The 19,853-nt window shown below is 38.9% G+C and overlaps 1 protein-coding gene across 1 annotated transcript in view; it reads right to left on the bottom strand.

The window, feature by feature from the left end:
• Positions 1-12,550, bottom strand: part of RPS6KA3 (ribosomal protein S6 kinase A3) — a 146,161-nt gene extending 133,611 nt beyond the window's left edge. The window contains exon 1 of the mRNA XM_079122869.1: positions 12,369-12,550. Within this exon, the coding sequence (XP_078978995.1) occupies positions 12,369-12,371 (3 nt within the window). The 5' untranslated portion in view covers positions 12,372-12,550. The remainder of the gene's footprint in view (positions 1-12,368) is intronic.
• Between the last annotated feature and the right edge of the window lie 7,303 nt (positions 12,551-19,853).

The following is a 19,853-nucleotide window of genomic DNA, read 5'->3' as shown; positions in this document are numbered from 1 at the left end:
GATTTGAACCCAACCATTTTTGCTTGGAAAAGGGTATGGAATATAATTAAACTAAAATTTGTGAATGAAAGTAGAGCAGCATTTTCTTCCTGCCAGATTGCTAATTAAATGCCATGGAGGACTCGCATATTTAATTTTAGTCATGTAAAGAATGTGCAATAGTTGGTAGGCAAGAGTTTTGGCCAGGAAATAAATGATTATATTTTTAGATTATTTTGGTATGTCTGTTAATTTATTACCTTGTAATGTAGCTCAAGTGTAGAAATGGAAATATTTTTTGATTTGGTTCAGAGTTAGGGTTTTGTCAGGCAAAAGAGAAAGGTACTACTTGAGGGTATTGGCAAAAGAATGGTTCAAGTGATGGACCTTGGGGTTCTAGGCAGAAGAGGGAAGCAGTGGAGGTAGGTGAAGGTTGATGGATGAAGATGAGGTAGAGGATGTCAAAGGGCTGAAGCTCTCTGTAACAAGAACAGACAGTGGTAAAAACAGAGCAAGAGAACTGGAAGAATGGAGGGTTGTATTCAGTAGGTTTATTAAAACTGAAATAAAATCTGATATGTAAGTGAATTAGCTAATTTAATTAATTAATTAATTAATTTGGGTATATCGGGGATCGAACTCAGGGGCACTCGACCACTGAGCCACATCCCCAGCCATATTTTGTATTTTATTTAGAAATAGGGTCTCACTGAGTTGCTTAGGGCCTTCCCGTTACTGGCTTTGAACTCAAGATCCTCCTGTCTCAGCCTCTCGAACTGCTGGAATTACAGGTATATGCCACTGCACTAGGCCAAGTTAGCTTATTTTAAAAGTTTATGTTTTTAATGTTGTCAAACTTTAGTACCAGGACCAGAATAGAGGAATTGAAATCCATTCATTAAATCATTAATGCATTAATTCAATAAATAACCTCCTATGTAGCAGATACTAGTTTGGATGCTGGGAATACACTAGTAAACAAGGCTGAAAACTTTCTGTTGGTTTGGAATTTATACTCTAATGAAGGAGTCAGACACTTAATAAAATAGCAAATTTTAATGGGAAAAATATTTCAAGGGCAGGAGGACTTGGGAACTATTTTAAACACAATGGTCAGAGAAGTGAATGGGGAAGAGGGCATTCTAGGCAGAAGGATATCAAGCTCAAAGCCCCTGAGAGGGGGATGTGCTGGGTAAACCAGTCTCTAATGTTTGAGAAGTGCAGGACAAGAGTACAGATGGAAGCCCAGGTACTCTATGTTTAAATGTTAACATTTATAAAATGTATTTTGTATCTTACCTTGACTAATATACTCCAATATTGGCCTGGAAAACTAGGTCCAGGTTTAGAAATCTTGACTTCCTCAGGGTCTGCCTGTACCAGAACCTGGTGGTTCAGTATGAGATAGCAGCTGCCTCCTGGGCCTAGTCTGAGGTCACTCTTCCTTTCTAATTTTACCCCAGGATCCTCCCACTACCATGGGGGGGTACTATACAATATGGGTGAATACCTTGTCTGTATGTCTAAACTCTGTCCACACAACCCCAAATAGTTGTCCTTTTATAGCTTCTTGGGCCTAGGGATGTGTACATTCATGATGCAGTCTGTTCTTGGGAAGATGGACCAGGGAAAGAGCCCAGGTCAGCCCTGGAAGAAAATTATTGACCATCTGGGGAGCATATTATTGGGCCTGGTCCCCAGAAAGTGGTCCAGTTGGGCATAGGCTCTGGATGGGAATAGCCCTTTGACCTCATTGACTCCTGCCCTAAGGGGAAGGATGCTGCTGTAGGGGAGGAGTTGGAGTAGGGCCCTTGAAATTATGGCGCTCAGAATAGCAGCCCCTTTGCAGGACCTATGGATGGCACTTTTTCTTGTCACGTTTGAGGAGGAGCAAGGAGTCTATTCCTATATCCTCAAGTTTTGAACTGTGATAATGGAGGAGATATAAAGCTTCTGTTCTGTGGAGGGTCTATAAAAAGTAAAGGAAGGAAGAAAAGGAAACCAGAACGTATGGAGCATCTGTGATGAGCCTGGCTGTGTGAAATATGCTTTTGCTTGTGTGATCTAATTTAATCTTCCGAATAACCTCAGGAAGTAGGCTTTGTACTTTCCTGTGTAAGGTTAAGAAAATAAACTCAAGGAGGTCACTTTCTTGCCCAGAGTCACACAGCCAGTGAGCCACAGAGCAAAGGCTCAAACCTAGGGCTCTATTTCTAAAACCCATATTCTTTCCATTATGCCACATTGCTTTTGAAAGATATTCTCAAAGAAAGACCTCATTTGTAATGAGAGTGAAGAGCAACAGAGAAAGTTAACTCATACCGTGTAGAGGTGAAAATGACTGCAGGGGACCTCCATCCAGGATAAATTCCTGTCCGGAGGTCCCCAGATCTCCTGGGAGTCCATGAAGTTAATACACAAGTTTACCAGTTTTATGTAGTTTTCAAAATTAAGGTAAAATTTACATGCTGCGAAATGCACAAATCTTTGTACAATTCAGTTTTGTTTTCAAATGTAAACACGTGTGTAACTAACTGCCCCAGTCGAGATGTTTCCTCAATATATGTCCCTCTCTGCAGAAAGTTCTCTGTGCCGGCTTCTAGGCAATCTTCCCCCACAATAGGCTGCCACTGCTCTGGTTTGTGTCACTATGGGTTTGTTTTGCCTGGTTTAGAACTTGATGTAAATATAATCTACAGTATGTATCTGGCTTCTTTGGCTCATCATATTTTTGTGGGGTGGGGGAGGTACCAGGGATTGAACTCAGGGGCACTCAAACACTGGGCCACATCCCCAGCACTATTTTTTTTTTTTGGTGCTGGGGATCGAACCCAGGGCCTTGTGCTTGCAAGGCAAGCACTCTACCGACTGAGCTATCTCCCCAGCCCCCCCAGCACTATTTTGTATTTTATTTAGAGACAGGGTCTCACTGAATTGCTTAGTGCCTCGCTTTTTCTGAGAATGGCTTTGAACTTGCAATCCTCCTGCCTCAGCCTCAGGAGCCACTGGGATTACAGGCATGCACCACTATGCCTGACTCATCATGTTTTTTGAGATTCATCCATATTATTGGATAAAAGGAGTTCTCTCCTTTCTATAACTAAGTAGTACTGCATTGTATGAATACATCATAATTTGTTTATCCCTTTGCTTATTGATGAGCATTTGGGGTCTTTCTTTTTTTTGGTTATCATGGATAATGCTGGTGTAAATATTGTGATGCATCTCTTTTCTATGAATTATGCATTTGTTTATCTTGGGTCTATATCTAGGAAGGGAAATGCTAGGTCATGTGGTATGTGTGGGTTTAACTTGTTAAGAAACTGCCAAACTTTCCCAAAGTGGTTATATCATTTTACATTTGCACCAGCAATGTTTAAGAGTTTAAGTTGATAAGCTTATTTTAAATTCATTTAATTTTGAAATTTCAAGCATAAACAGAAAGGATAATCTTAATAACTGACAGTCATATATCAACCACTCAAATTTAACATGTTAACAATTTCCTGTATTTGTGCCAGATCTAATAAGTGAAATAGTACAAATACACTTGTAGACTGTTTCCCCATCTCCTTCCTTTTCTTCCTCCCAGGAAGTTAGCATCATCCTGAAGTTGGTGTGTATCCATCCCACTCTGTCTATTTTTAAATCTACGACACAGTATATGAACCATTTTCAATATTTCACTAAGTCTAACAAAGATGGCATATTTTTCTGTGATAGGGCTGGGAATGTATTTGAAACAGCAGTCATCTTGGTAAATAAGTTGATTTAATCCTTTAAACATTTTAATTTCCTGCTTACTGTTGCTTATTAATTATTATATTAATTAGGTTGTTTATACCTATAATTAACAGAAAAGGAGGAATGCTAATTTTTTATTTTAAAAGGCAGTTTTTGTGGCAGGTGGAATTCTTGAAAGGAAAGTGTTTGAGGAAGTTCTTGGTGTTGCACTGGTGGGAACTGTAGAAGCTAATACGACCCTCCCTTATTATGAATAAGGAAATTGAAGTGTGACTTGTTAGCTTTTTGTAGTAAAATTGCCAGATCAGTAGTAGAAACAGGACTACTGATGGCCATTCTATAATTTGATCATACCATGTAGCTTCTATGCTGCTGGTGGTGATCAAAGATGGAAAATGGAGAAAGAAGAAAAGAAAATGCGATATGGAGGTGGGAGGAAGGAAAAACTTCATAAAAACAAGACAGCAGAAATGTGGTATTTTAAGGAAGAGGTTTGCCCTTCATATGAATGATTCTTGGATTTTGGTGTATATTTTTGGTAGCAGTATGTGGTGAGTCACTAACAAAGAGCTTAAGACAGATGAGTTAACATAAATGGACCAAAATAAGCTGTGGTCTCTAGGCTGAGCAGCTGTTGGACAAACCTGCCAATATTTTATTTCCCAGAGACATTTGCAGTAGATTAAAGTGAGCAGGCTGCAAGTGCCTCATTAGAAAATTCTGTACCTTTCAGTTTTCTGTGCCTGAGGTATGGCTATCCAGTGGAAAGGGAAAGCCCCCAGCTATTCACTGAAGCTCTACTTTGTGGAAGAGGGCTGAAAGTGAGATGTGCTGGTGGAGACATAATACAGAGAGACACAGGAATCACAGTCTTGGGTTTTCAACCCTGACTGTGCCCTCAGCTGTGAAATCAACAGGAGGGGCTTCTTCAGTCTTCTTGGTGGCTTCGTTTACCATCTTTTGGATGAATTGCTTGGATTGGATGACCTCTGGGTCCCTTCCAGTTAAAAAATGTATAGTTCACATTTATTGAGTACTCAATTTTTAAGTGCTTTACTCTCCATGAAACTATGGAGGTTGTTTAAAAAAATAGTCCCCTTTTTCAGATAAACCAACTGAGGCTTGTAGAGGCTAAGACTTGCCTGAAATCAAATAACAAGCAGTGGCAGAGATTAGATTCAAAACCTGAGACTGTCTGGGTAATCTGGGTTCTTAACTACCATTCTGATTGCCCCTTCTCCCTTAGCAGGGAATTAGGAAAGCATTGTCTTCATATCTTTCTTCCTTTCCACAGTTACATATCTGTTTCAAATCATTAGGCTTCCGTTGCACTGTAGTGGATTTTCAGTTCCTAATTGGAGGCCCTTGCTTCACCCACACACTACTCTGTGGGAGAATGGCATTAAAGCTAGTAAATCAAATTCAGGACACACACCTCACACAAGACAGAAATAGTGTTGAGCAGGACACAGGAGGGCCATTTGATTCAGAGGATCTTCATTAGCTTGAATATTTTGTACACTCTTTCCAGTGGACACTCTGTACCCAATGTTCCTGCTGATGTCACTGGCAGAGATGTCTTATGAGGAGATACCCTTTTGAAGAGCTGTTTCAGTAACCTCCTCTATCCTGATTTAATATGATATGGTCATGGCAACATCAGTAATAGTGATGCTTCCTTTGTTCCCTTTCATAAATGGTGCACCTTCTTGCATTGCCACTCTTACAATGAAGACATCAGATATGGGAAGAACATTGTTCTCTCCAATTTAAAATAAAATAAGTAAACTCTAAGGTTGTGGGTGACATTATCTAACTTGCATTCAAGACAAATCTTTAGTCAGTGACTGACAACCCTGTTTTTAAAGTCTGCAGGGGATATTTAGGAGTGATATCACACTTTCTACCTTCCTTTATTTTCTGTCTACAGATAAAGAAATGGAGAGCCAAAGCACTATCTAATAATTTGAACTAAAAGAACAGTGCTTCTTATGTATTTTAGATGTTTTAAGCTATAGAAATTTGAGCTCAAAAGGGAACACTTACTCTTCTTTTTTTAAAGAACACTTTTTAAAAAAAAACACTTTTACTGAGGCATGATTGACACACAAATTACACTCAAAGTCCCAAGTCAAAAGGCAAGTATTAAAGTATGATAGATTGCATTAATGACCTTAGTCTTTTACTTCTACTTGTATCCACATCCTTTACCATGTGACCTTGCAATTTCATTCACTGAAGTTGGCAGAGTCTATTTTTCCCCTTGAATCTGGACTGAGCTTGTGACTTGTTTTGGGCAACAGAATGTGAAAGTGATGGTGGGCCAGTTCTGAGGCTAGGCCTCACAAGGACTTGAGTGTTTTCATTTACTTCTTCTGTGTTTGCATGAGAACATGCCCAGGTTATCCTACCAGAAGATGCCACATGAGAAACAGAGATGAGTCACACTAGTTATCACAGCTGAGGTTATCCAAGATCAGCTGAGCTGCAGCTGACTAACTGTAAGACCTATGAGTGAGTTCAGTGGAAATTGGAAGCATTGCCCATCTGAGCTCAGCCCAAATAGCCAAGCCCCAGATTTGTGAATTACACAAATGATTACTGTTTAAAGACATTGAGTTTTGATGTATTTTATTACACAGAATTAGTGACAACTGGTAACTAACAAAGAAAGTGAGACTTCAGTTGTCAGGAAAACATTCAGGAAGTACCTAATGATTGGGAGGATTGCAGGAAGTAGCAAGAATCAAATTGTGACTTAAAAGCATTTTGAAGTCCTTCCAAATCAACATGGTTATGGATCCCCTACTAATATTCATTCTGTGTGCATATACTGAGTCGATTATTGGCAAGACACTTTGCTAATTAGAATGCCTAGTGAATAGGAGCTCAAGAAAAGCAAAAGTAAATGGTGGACTTGATTCAGAGAGGCTGACCATAGGAATGAAGGTGGGTGAAATGACTGATGATATTTAGGGTAGCAGATAAGGGCAAATTCAAGGACTTGGTTATGGGGCTAAAGGTCAAGGAGAAGACCAATGATAATGGAATGACATTAAAGCTCTCTATAAAAAAGGCAGATATTGAATCTCAAAGGAAGAAAATATTTGTACTTGATGCAGAAGTGGTGGAAAATTAACACCCTTATCCCCAGTATGCCAGCAGCAATCTTCAGTCAATGAATTTGGGAGTTGGTACCTAAGTAGCCCAGCTCTCTTGACTCTCAGATGGGATAATCCTGAAGTTTGTATTTTATACCTTCCCCATAATTTCCCTACAGAATTAAACGCCAATCACCTATTGTGGTATCTGGGTCAATAACATACCCTTGGGCTGGGAATATAGCTCAGTTGATAGAGTGCTTGCCTCGCAAGCACAAGTCCCTGGATTCGATTCCCAGCACCGCAACAACAACAAACAAACAAACAAACAAAAAAACCAAAAAACCAACATACCCTCTATCTGTCCTCACTTCCCCACTTACTCCAAGGCCACTAGATTCCCTTCTGTTCCTTAAACAAGCCAAGAAATTTCTTGCCCAAGGGCCAGTGGTTTCACCCACTGCCTGAGATGCTCTTCTCGTGTCATCTGTAAGGCTGACTTCTTCCAGTCATTCAGGTTCCATTTTAAACTTCACCTTGTTAGAGAAGCTTTGCTTGGCCACCAAATCTGAGGTAGCTTTATCTTAATTCTCCACATCACTTTTTTCATTATCAGATGTTTTTCTTATTTGTTTGTTTTCACATATTGTTGATGAGAGGGTAAGTTAACACCACCCTTCTGGGAAGATTGTTGGGTGGTATCTGTTAAAACCACCTGTGGCCTAGAAATTTTGTTCTGCGGTATATATAAGAGGAATGAGTGCTTATGTTCATCAAAAGATACATACAAGAATTCTTACTGCATGTTTATTACTAATAACCAAACTCTGGGACTACCACCAAATATACACCAATAGGAGAATGGAAAAATAAATTGTGGAATAGTCAGCAGAATATGCTACAATGGAATACTATATAGCAGTAGGAAGATCCAACTGTGGTTTTACATAATCATATGGATGAATTGCAGAGAAATGATTATGAATGAAAGAAGCCAGGCACAAAAGAACATATTGTACAATCCCATTTACATGACATCCAACAACAGGTAAAACTAATCTATGGTGATAGAAGCTGAAATAGTAGTTACCTCAGGCAGGAGGATATGGAACGCTGGAAATATTCTATATTTTGATGTGGGTGGTGTTTACATGTGTACATACATATATAAAAAGTCATGAAGGGCAGGGCATCGTGGTGTGCACCTGTAATCCCAGTAGCTCGGGAGGCTGAGGCAGGAGGGATCAAACCAGCTTCAGCAATAGTGAGGTGCTAAGCAACTCAGTGAGACCCTGTCTCCAAATAGCATACAAAAAAGGGCTGAGGATGTGGCTCAATGGTTGAGTGCCCCTGGGTTCAATCCCTGGTAACCACCCCACCAAAAAAAAAAGTCATGGAGGGCTGGGTGCAGTGGTGCATGCCTATAATTCTACTGACTTTAGAGACTGAGGCAGGAGGATTGCAAATTTGATGACAGCCTCAGCAACCTAGTGAGACTCTGTCTCAAAACAAACAACAAAACTATAAGTAAATAACAGAAAGATCAGTAGAGTAGAGGGAAGGGAACAGAGGGTGGGAAGGAGGCAGGGGAAATACTTGGGACTGAATTAAAACCAATCTTATTCCATGCTTTTATAATTATGTCACAGTATATTCTTTTGTCATGTATAATTAAAAAGAACCAATAAAAAACAAATATCAAGGGTTGGATCATAAAAAAAATAAAATAGCATAGCATTGACACAGGATCTGATGGACAGAATATAATAGAAAGTCCAAAAGAGACCCAAGTTTTAGAATAGTTTAGCAGGCAATACCATAAACCTATTAGTGTTCAATAACTAGTCATAGGGCAATTGGATAATTATTGGAAAATCCAGAGACCTTAGATACTGCATACTTCATAACTTATTCCAATAAAAATTCTAGATTAAAATATTTTAATAAAATACTTTATAAAATAAAAATTTTATAAAAAATAAAATAAAAAGGGCAGAAGGATATGTAGCTCAGTGGTAGAGCAACCCTGGTTTCAAGCCTCAGCACTAAAACAAGTTATTGAGGTATGCACTTAGATTTGGGCACATTCTGTGTATTTTCTACATAAAAAAAAAAAAATATGAAAGTAAGTTCCATGAGAGCAAGGACATTTCCTGACTTGGGTACTACTGCCTGACAGAGTATGCCATCACTAAATACTTGTTGACTGAGCCAATGTATAAATGTGAATTTGCTCTTTGTGATTTCTTGGTGCCAAATACATGTAATAAGTATGTTTACATTAAAATATGTGGATTTTCATTTTTTCCTCAAAAATATTTAAACCAAAAATTAAGTAAGGTTCTATGGACTAGATATCTACTCCATGTGCTATACATTTTAGAGGAACCAAAGGTGAATCAGCTAAACTAGAAAGACACAACTGATTATATAAAATGGGAACATGGTATTAATGTCATAAAATGGGTGCTAAACAAAGTGTTAACAGAACTAGGAAGAGAGAGGTTTCAACTGCAGCTTTAGGAAAGTGAGATTTGATCTGACCCTGGAACTATTTCTTCAGGTAGGGCTGGGTGGGAGAGAGACAAAGAAAGGGGAGTAAGTGGTAGGGACAAAGATGAGACAAGTCGTCCAGAGCACTTTCAGGAAATGAATAAATTGATGTGTCTGAAGTCACTGGGAGAAGAGAAATAAAGGAGTGAAAGGTGGGAGTCTGTCAAAGCAGGTTGAGGCCTGCTGACAAAGGATCTGGACAACTTGGCAAAGAGTTTGGCATTCACTCCATGAATAGGGATTACGTTTTTAAAGGAGGGTAGTTTTTGTCCTTCCTAAATTATATTAAAAATATATTCATTTGCAGAAAAATCTAAAAGTCAGTGCACACAAAGGATACAGACCATATATCACTTTCATACGTCAACTCTGTTATGTTCACATAACATCAGATATACCATTTTAAATAACCCAATTGATTAATTAGTGCCTGATAGGAACTAAACAGGCACTCTCAAAAGAAGAAATTCAAATGGTCAACAAATATATGAAAAAATGTTCAACATCTCTAGCAATTAGAGGAATGCAAATTAAAACCACATTGAAATATCAAAAATATGGCAATTATCAAAAATATAAGTAACAATAAATGTTGGCTAGGATTTGGGGAAGAGGGCACACTCATACATTGCTGGTGGGACTGCAAATTAGTACAACCACTCTGGAAAGCAGCATGGAATTTCCTCATGAAACTAGGAATGGAATCATCATATGACCCAGCTATTCTACTTTTCCATCCAAATATTTTATATCCAAATAATTTAAAATCAGCATACTACAGTGATGCAGCCACATCAATGTTTATAGCAGCACAATTAACAATGGCTCAGCTATGGAGCCAACCTAGGTACCCTTCAACAGATGAATGCATAAAGAAAATGTGGTATATATACACAATGGAATATTTATCAGTCATAAAGAAGAATGATTTTATCACATTTTCCAGTAAATGGATGGATCTGGAGATTACATGCTAAGTGAAATAAGCCAATCCCCAAAAGTCAAAGGTCCAATGTTTTTTCTGATATGTAGAGGCTAATCCAAAATAAGGGGGGTGTTAAAAATTAAAAAGAAATGAACGGAAGAAAGGTCAGAGGAGTAGACAAAGGGAGTAGAAAGGAGCATCGAATATCACCATCATGTACAGCCACAAGACACTAAATTAAAAAAACTATAAGTAAATAGCAGAAAGATCAATAGAATAGAGGGAAGGAAATGGGAAGTGGGAGGAAGGGAGGGGAAGGGGAAATACTGGGGACTGAATTAGAACAAATTATATCCCATGCTTTTATAATTATTCCATAGTACATACTAATGTCATGCATAACAAAAAAGAACCAATAAAAATAAAAGGATATAAAGATAGGACATGCTTTTCTTTCTTAAAAACAACTACACTGAGATTTCATCTCACACCAGTTAGAATGGCAGTCATCAACAATACAATAATAAATGTTGGAGAGGTTATGGAGAAAAAGGAACACTTTCACACTGTTGTTAAGATTGTAAATTAGTACAGCTACTATACAAATCAGTATGGAGGTTCCTCAAGATACTAGGCATGGAAACACCATATGACCCAGCTATAATCCTCTTTGGTATTTATCCCAAAGAATTTTTTTAAAGTCATGATACTACAGTGATACATGCATACCCATGTTACAGCAGCACAATTCACACTAGCCAAATTATGAAACCAGCCTAGGTGTCCATCAACAGATGAATGGATAAAGAAAATGTGGTATATATACACAATGGAGTTTTATTCAACCATAAAGAAATATGAAATTATGTCATTTGCAGGAAGATAGATAGAACTAGATGACTTTATGTTAAGCAAATAAGCCAAACTCAGAAGGTCAATGGTTGTATGATTTCTCTCATATATGGAAGGCAGAGAGGAAAAAGGAAAAGAAAGGTGGGGGGAGGTAGGGATCTCCTGAAAAATCAAAGGGAGCTCAGTAGAGAAAAGTGACTGGTCATGGGAAGGTTGAAAGGAGGGGGGAAATGCTGAGAAGTGATATTGGCCATTGTAATACTGTGTTGCATGTATGAAAATATAACAACAAATCCCATCAATATGTACAACTATAATGTACCAATAAAAATGTGGAAAGGGAAAAATATAAAGTTCATAATTCAGAGGGTTTTAATGTATTCACAAGGTCTTACAACTATCACCACTAATTCCAGAACATTTTCATTACCCTAGAAAGAAATCCCATACCTATTAGTAGTCACTCTCCATTTCCCTTCCCCCAAACCTCTAGCAATATCCACTAATCTACTTTATGGGGTTTTCCAGAGATAAGGTAAAGAGAAGGAACAAAACACATGAATAATTTACACATTAAAATACATAAATATGTATAAATATATAAATAAGCATATATATCTCCATCCTCTGGCACTTAATATCTACTTTGTGCCAGAAATAGTGCTAGCACCTGCAAATGCAGAGTGAATAAGACCTGGGTCTTTTATCCAAAGAATACACAGTGTTTAAAGGCAGAGAGTAAGCAACTAATTCTATTACAATTTGCTGAGCCCTGTCGTAAATCATAGGAAAAATGATAAGGAAGTGAAATACTGCCAAGGGTTTAAGCTGGGGTGTCCTGAAAGATGGGAAAGTCATCATGTCACATGAAGAATGAAGATGAAAGTGTGTAATTAAGAAATATGTCAAGGTTAATATGTTCCCCAAATTGTTAGAAAAGTGGGTTTGGAACTCCCAAGAGAGGTCTTGAATAGAAATTATATTTAGGTACGTTTATATAGAAATGATAGTTTATACCTTGGGAGTGCATGAAATTCTTAAGGGAGATCATGGAAGACAGAAAGTTGAGAATGATCTACAGTAGAGCTGACTAATGCCTAAACTCAGCCTACCCTATGCTAACACCCATGGTAGGTAGAGGTAATTGAACATGCAGTCTTAGACTCCTTCTCAACACATGGCTTCAGGCAGTGATTACCAATAAATCCACTTACCATTTCTGGTTTCTTCTTTAAGTCTAGGTGGGGGTGATCAGGAGGGATTGTGGACCTCCAAGGAAGAGTGCCTCCAAGGAAAAGTGAGGTGCTTGGTTGATAGGTACAGAGAAAACACCCAGGAATTGAAGTAGGAGGCTGGTGGTGATTTTTAAAAGGCTGGTTTCACTAGAATGGTTTCAGGAGAAGTGATATGACAAAGGTTTGAATAGAGAATGGGATGTGCTTTCAAATGCTCATCTGCCTTGAACCCACCTGGAGAGTTTGGTGAAAATGACCTGAGGCTATATTCTAGCTCCCTTGGAGCTTATTCTGTACCCCACCACCCCCAGAGCATTTTGATCAGGGTGATCTGCATGCAAAAAGAGGCTAGAAGTTACTAATAGGTTCTCACTGTAGCAAGTGCTATTGGTGTCCCTTTCACAGGCATTTTAGTACTTACTATTCAGTACACATCGCTTGCTTTACGCAGAAGCACATATGACTCTGCCTGAGGACTTTCTCTGGCCACTGGAGCATGCTCTACTTGCTTGCCAGAAATGCCAGAGAGTTAATTTCCCAGGGATTAGCCCTCAACGAACAAAGAACAGGAGTTTGTGGATAATTAGCTTAGTTTCTTCACTTCTCAGGGGGAAAAAACTTAGCTCATTTTATTAAGTATCCCAGAAATCCCCAGTAGGGTTGGGCCTGAGATGCTCAGGGGTGTGTCCATTAATGCACTCTACATCAGCTCTCTTCCCTTCTCTGCCCTTCTCTTAGTGTTTCCTGATATTATTGCTCATCTAACCTATTAGTACCCAGATCCTTGTCTCATAGTGGGCTCTTGGGGAACCCCAAATCATGATATTTACAATCTCATTCTTTCTTCCTGGGCACACAGAACAATGAAACATTCCAGTAGCTCTTGCAGTCTGGTTGAGTCCATGTGTCTGGGCTCTGACACATGCGCAGAAATGATAAATATCACCTCCCAGTCTACCACAAAACTCATGGTATGATGATCCCTCTCAAGCTTTCCATTCTGTGGTGATTTGTAGGGCTATGTGTTTATGATGGCAGTATCACAAGATACAAGTTGCTTGGATTCCTGGGTCATTAGTTGGAATAATCCTACTGAGGACAGCTACCCTACCTGTACCAGATTGTGACTTGAATGAATGAGAAATAGATCTTTACTATGTTAATTTACTGAGATTATTTTTATTACAGAAACTACTATTGTCTTGACTAACACACCTGCCCTCTCAGTTGTCCCCCTCCCAATTCTCCAAAATCAAAACACTCCATCCTCTTTTACCGGTTTCCTTTTCCTCAGAGTGACTGACAACATAGCTGAAAACAGCCATGTGTTAAGGCAAGGCATATGATTAACTGATTAAAGTGCATTAAATTCTGAACAACAGTTTCTGAAAGATAACTCTTTTCCAATGGAATTTTGAATGGTGGAATCTATGAGGGAGATATTTCCAAACACTGGAGCCTTCTTGGTGTTCTTGCATAATCATTGGCACAGACTGCTCTCAGCTTTATCTGTGTTGTTTAGAAGTATAAGAAAGAGGGGTCAAGCACTTCTAAGAGATTGCTGATGGCTGGCCTCCGGAATAAAGTTCAAACTCCTTAACCTGGCATTTCCAGGTGTCTCCAGTTGACCTCAACCAACATTCCTACCCTGATCTTTGACATCCCACTCCCAATGGAAACTCTCACATCATACTGGATTAGGACAGGTTATCTTCCCACCATGCCATATCTCTGCACGCAGTGCCCTTTCCTCTCTTCTGCTTCTTTCTAAATCCAACTCTTGCTCAAAGGGCTTACTCAACTTGCTTCTTCCATGAAGCCCTCAAATTCCATTGTGCTTTCCCCTCCCCTACTACTCATTTGACTTTCTGCATTCCATCATTATTTCTGTCTTTTTATGTATTTGTGTCATCTCCTCTAAAGTAGAAATAAGCTATTTAAACAAAAATTATGCCTATTTCTCTTTTTAATTCCTATGACTTTCATCATAGTGCTGGGGATATGATTACTGAAGATAAAGATATAGCAACTGAAGACAGGTGTGAGTAATCCCAGCTGAGGCTGAGGCAGGAGGATCACAAGTTTGAGACCAGCCTCAACAACTTCGCAATGCCCTGTCTCAAAATAAAAATTTTAAAAGACTGAGGATATAGTTCAATGGTTGACTGCTTACCTAGCATGTATGAGTCCTTGAATTCAATCTCTAGTACCACAAAAAAGAGACATATGACAATTGAACTTCTTAAACGCCATGAATGTAGAGTCTTATTCAGACTTGATTTTAAAAATACTTTTATTTGGAAATACTTTCAAACTTGTGGAAAGGTTGCAAGAATAAAAATAGTATAAATAACATATGTATACATTTTACCTGGATTTACTTACAGATAACTTCTCATTTTCTTTGTTTTTCTGATAAAAATCTATCTTCTCTATATACCAACACACACACACACACACACACACACACACACACGCACACACACACAGTGCTTTTCTGGACCATATGTCAGTAAATTACTTATGTTATGGGCTTTTTTCCTTACATATTTCAGCATGTATTTCCTAAGTCTAGGGGTACTCTCTTACCTAATCATGATGGAATGATCAACTTTCACGAGTTTAATGCTTTTCCCCAATTCAATATCAATATATTTAGTTTTTGTTCTCATCCCAACTTTGTCAATGGAGTCAATAATGTCCTTTATGGCATCTTTACTCCCCAATACAGGATACACTATTGGACCAGGTATTGTATTTGGTTGTCATTTTTCTTTAGCCTCCTTAAATCTGCAACATTTTCATAGCCTTTCTTTGTCTTTTATGACATGGTTATTTTTAAGTTAACTCCCCCTTTTAATGAATGTCACAAAATTTTAAAGAATCTTTTGGGTTTGGCAGACTATTTTATATAGGTATATATGGATGGATGTAGAGTTTCCGAATAGTGTCATAATCATTTCCAATCCTAGAACACCAAACTTGAATGTTTTTTTATTCTCATTCTGAACTTGTAATCAATGGCAATATTTTTAATACTGCTGTACAGGAACCTTTTTAAAATTTCATTTACAATACCTTTCTCCTTAGTTAAGTGGAGTTGAAGTGGAAGAGGAAATCACAAATCTCTTTTTCCTTCAGCTTCTGCTGGGTTGCAGGCTGCATGGGAGGAAAAGTCAATAGAGGAAGTGAGAGGGTAAACTGAGAAGTTGAAATCAAAGTGGTGGGCTGCTGAGTCTCTGCTGTGGTGTATCTTAAGTCTTAGAGGCAGCATCCAACCATAGTTAAATTGGATCCCTATGCTGTAGAAAGGGAAGGCATTAGTAATTTCTGTTGTCTATGAGTGGAAACAGACATGACAGGCTCAGTGGCTTCTTTTTTACTTTGAATCTGAGAGGAGTGAGGAATTATGGAAAAAGAACTGATAAAGGAGTGAATTCAATCAGGAGATTTGGATCTACTTATTATTGTTGCTGCCAAGTTATAGCTCAGCAAGTCATATCACCCCTGAGCCTTGGTATCATTATCTGTCAAATTAGGGTTTGGAGAGGACTGGATTTGCTGTTTCCTTTGGTACGTCTGAAAGTCATTGGTGAAGAATTCCAGCATGCATTTAATGTATGTTTATGAACACCAGACTGCTGCAGATATAAAGAAGAGTAGGGCCTCACGTTTTTTCTCAAGGAAGTTCCAGCATGTTGATGGGGGCAGGCATGTGAACAAAGAATTGTGATTCAAGGTGATAAGGAGCAAGTTTGAGGTACAATGGTGTTACAAGGGTGACAGTAAGCAACTTTCTCTGCAGGGGTGCAATGCTTCATAGAGGAAGTGACAGTGGTTGTTGAACTGAGTCTTGAAGTGGGGACAGAGCATTCAGGCAGAAAAGGTGCATGGTTGATGTGAACTGTACATACTTTGGGCTTGCTGGAATACAATGTGCCAGAGGGAAATTGAGGGTAATGAGGCTGGAATGATAGCTAAGCAGTGGATCACTTTACCAGACAGACAGGATTTTGAGACTGGGAAGAAAGAACAGGGCTGATGGCAAGGAGATAAATAGAGGATTCAAGTGCAGTAGATATAGAATTGAGAGACACTGGGGAAAGGAAGCAGCTGATTGAGATATGTTTAGGAGAAAGACAGGAAGGCTCACCAATTTGCCATGGGGGTGGGGTGAGGGAGTATCACAGGAATTCCATTTTTCTAATTTGCACAGTAGACTGGATCATGGTGCTATTTACTTCAATTGGAAATCTCTAAGGAGGAGCAGGTTTAGAGGATGCATAATGAGTTCAGTCCAGACTATGTTGGCCTTTAGGTATATGTGGGACACCCAGGTAGAGATTTCTAGTAGGTGGTTATATAGATGACTCTAGAACTCAAGAAATAACGTGTCATAAGTGTGAACACTAGCACCCAGGGAGAGTTCAATTTTAGGAAAGGACTGTAACAAGAACATGAGTTCTGTGTTAGGTCTGAATTCTTATTTGCTGAGATCTTATTAGCTTTATGGTATCGGGGGAGTAACTTTGAATCTATTTCCTCATTTTTAATGATGACTCCAATTTGTAGACCTGTGAGAGTTTGAAATAAAAAAAAATCCAATCGATGGAAGTTATAAGAGGAGCAGAAAAGGCACCCTGGGAAACACCATTAAACCAGAGTTTCATTCATCTGCTTCCTAAAGGTGTCAGGAGGAGCCATTTGCTAAGTTTCCTGTCTCTGATTGCCTTTCTTGTCATGTTAGCTACCAGTTGTTTAATTTCTGAGTCTCAGCCTTCTCCTTTGTAAAAGAGAGACCATAACAATTCTTCAGGTTATCTTAGAAAGTTCTTTTGAAAATCAGTGAGATAAGGTTTGTGTGAACATTGCAAATTGTCATATAAATGCTTGCTATTATCATTATGAATGGAACAAACAGATTTGCACAATTCCTCAGCATTTGTAGGCTACTAGGGAAGCAGACTGAATGTGGTCTCTTTCCCTGTGAATTAAGAGGAACTCCTCATGCTGAGAGTAAAGGCTGGGAGGGCTGTGACCCACCCTGAGCCTGACTTGCACCAAAGAAGCTGAAAGTGAAGAGGTTCCCTCAGGCCAGTGTAAAACAGAATTACTAAATTTACATATGGATATTTCCTGCCTTTTTGTCTCACCTCACTACTTCTTTAAAAGTTCTGCTCCTAGCTGACGATAAATTTCCTTTTCCTCCTGCCCTCCAAAAAATGGTAAATCTGATCATCCTAATATATGAACTTAAAATATGGAAAATGTTCAGGAAGCAAGTGGTTTGTAACTTTTCAAATACGTAAAACAAGGTATATCTTTTTGGCTTATGAATATTCTGTGGTATAACCTTTGTTTCTATAGTTTAATTTAAATGTTTTCTTGCTGCTAAAAAACATTCTTCTCATTCTCAGGAATTTCAGAGATAGAACTTTTGAAACAAGTTTCTAACATCTTCCTTCAAAACTGGCTTTGAATAAAACCTATTTTCCTATCAAATTGATTCTGAATATTTCTGGAGCAGAGAGCATTTTGGCCTAGCTTCTTCCTCTCTGGGCAGGATCTTGTGCCACCCCATAACATTACAGCTCCCTAGAGTGTCAGTTAGCATGAATACTAAAGAATGTTTTAATTAGTCAGGGGCAGAACTCAGGGATGCTATACTTATGCTAATCATCGTGTGAGGCTCTTACAGACATGGAATTTACCTACCAACAGAGTAGTAATTGTGGGTTCAAGGTAAGAGAGGTGGGCAGCAGGAAGTAGAATTGTGGATTGGAATTGTGATACCACCTGGACTTGGGGGGTCCCCCTTTGATCACTACTTATCTCTTCTGCCATCCTCACAATGGGGAAGTATAAAGACAACTTTGCCTTTAGTGCTGTGATCTCAACTCCTCTAGAATTTCACATTTTATCTTCAGGTGGAGAAAGATAGCCCACCTGTGTAAACAGTAGCATTAGCACAAAGTATGCTTGCACCCAGAAGACCCTTAACAGATGTTAGCCCCACTGGGCAGGACAGATATTCAAAATGGAAAAGGACAGTAGTATTCACTGTCTGAGGCAACCTCAGAACCAAGTTAGTCCACTGTTGGAGATGGACTAGGCCAGATTCTGATCTGGGGGCAAGGATGGGCAAGGTTAACAACTCAGCTCCTGATGTGGTTGTTTTTACTTTTATTTTCTCCTAAAGCAGCTAATAAAGCATGCAAATGCTATAAAGAATGCAGGAATGTAGATGCAGCTCCCCATCATGTGTCTTACTTTTCTTAGTGATCTTGGCAACCTGAAAACATGAAAAGTCCCCTAGAGAAGAGGAGGCCAGAGTTGTGGACCCCATTGTCTTTTAAACTCAAGGGTGTCAGCATCCAGAAACAACTTCTAAAACCAAATAAGGCAGTGGTCTGGAACACAACAAGTCCTCTCCATCAGGACTAAGGCCCAGATATGATAACTTAAATTCTTCTAGGGCACCATGGGGCAATTGCATTTTATCTGTGCCTGCACTAGGAATTCCAGGAGTTTTCCACCTATGTTAACCTACAGGCATTCCACAGGAGACCTGGCCATGACCTACATAGCATAGGGTAAGCCATAGGTCTCTGTCTCCCTTCCTTCCTTCCTTCCTTCCTTCCTTCCTTCCTTCCTTCCTTCCTTCCTTCCTTCCTCCCACCCTCTCTCTCCTTTCCTTCTTTCTATTTTTTTATGGTGCTGGGAATTGAACCTGGGGTCTTGTGCATGCTAGGTAAGCACTCAACCCACTGAGCTATATCTCCAGTCCCCTCTTTCAATTTTTGAAAGACTTTTTCACAATAGTTTTATTTTTACAGAAAAATTGATCTGAAGGTACAGGTAGTTCCTATATACTTTACTCCCTGCCCCCAACCCAGCACATATTTTCTTCTATTATTATCATTTTACATTATATAGCACATTTGTTATTTTAAATAAATTTTAATATATAATATATCAAAGTCCATAGTTGATTCAAACTTCCTTGCTTTCCCTAATGTCCTTTATCTATTTCAGGATCCTATCCAAGATAACGTGTTACATTTAGTTGTCATGTCTCCTTAGGCTCCTCTTAGTTGTGACAGTTTCTCAGACTTTTCTTGGTTTTGATGACCTTGACAGATTTGAAGAGTGCCAATCAGGTATTTTGTACGATGCCCTTCTAGTGGTATTTTTCTGATGTTTTTCTCATGATTGGACTGTAGTTACAGGTTTTGGGGAGGAAGTCCACAGAAACATAGTGCCATTTTCATCACATCACATGAAGGGTACGGATTTATGACTTTTGATGTTAACTTTGATTACTTGACTGAAGTAGTATTTGTCAGTTTTCTCCACTTTAAAGCTATCCCTTTTCCCTTCTTTCCATTCTGTATTCTTTGGAGAGAATTCACTATGTGCAACCCACAATAAAGGAGTTCCACTTCTTTTAGGGTGGAATATCTG

The sequence above is a fragment of the Sciurus vulgaris genome (assembly GCF_902686455.1).
Source record: "Sciurus vulgaris genome assembly, chromosome: X".
Taxonomy (NCBI): Eukaryota; Metazoa; Chordata; class Mammalia; order Rodentia; family Sciuridae; genus Sciurus; species Sciurus vulgaris.
The sequence above is the reverse complement of the archived record's forward strand: the minus strand, read 5'-3'. Positions and strand labels throughout refer to the sequence as shown.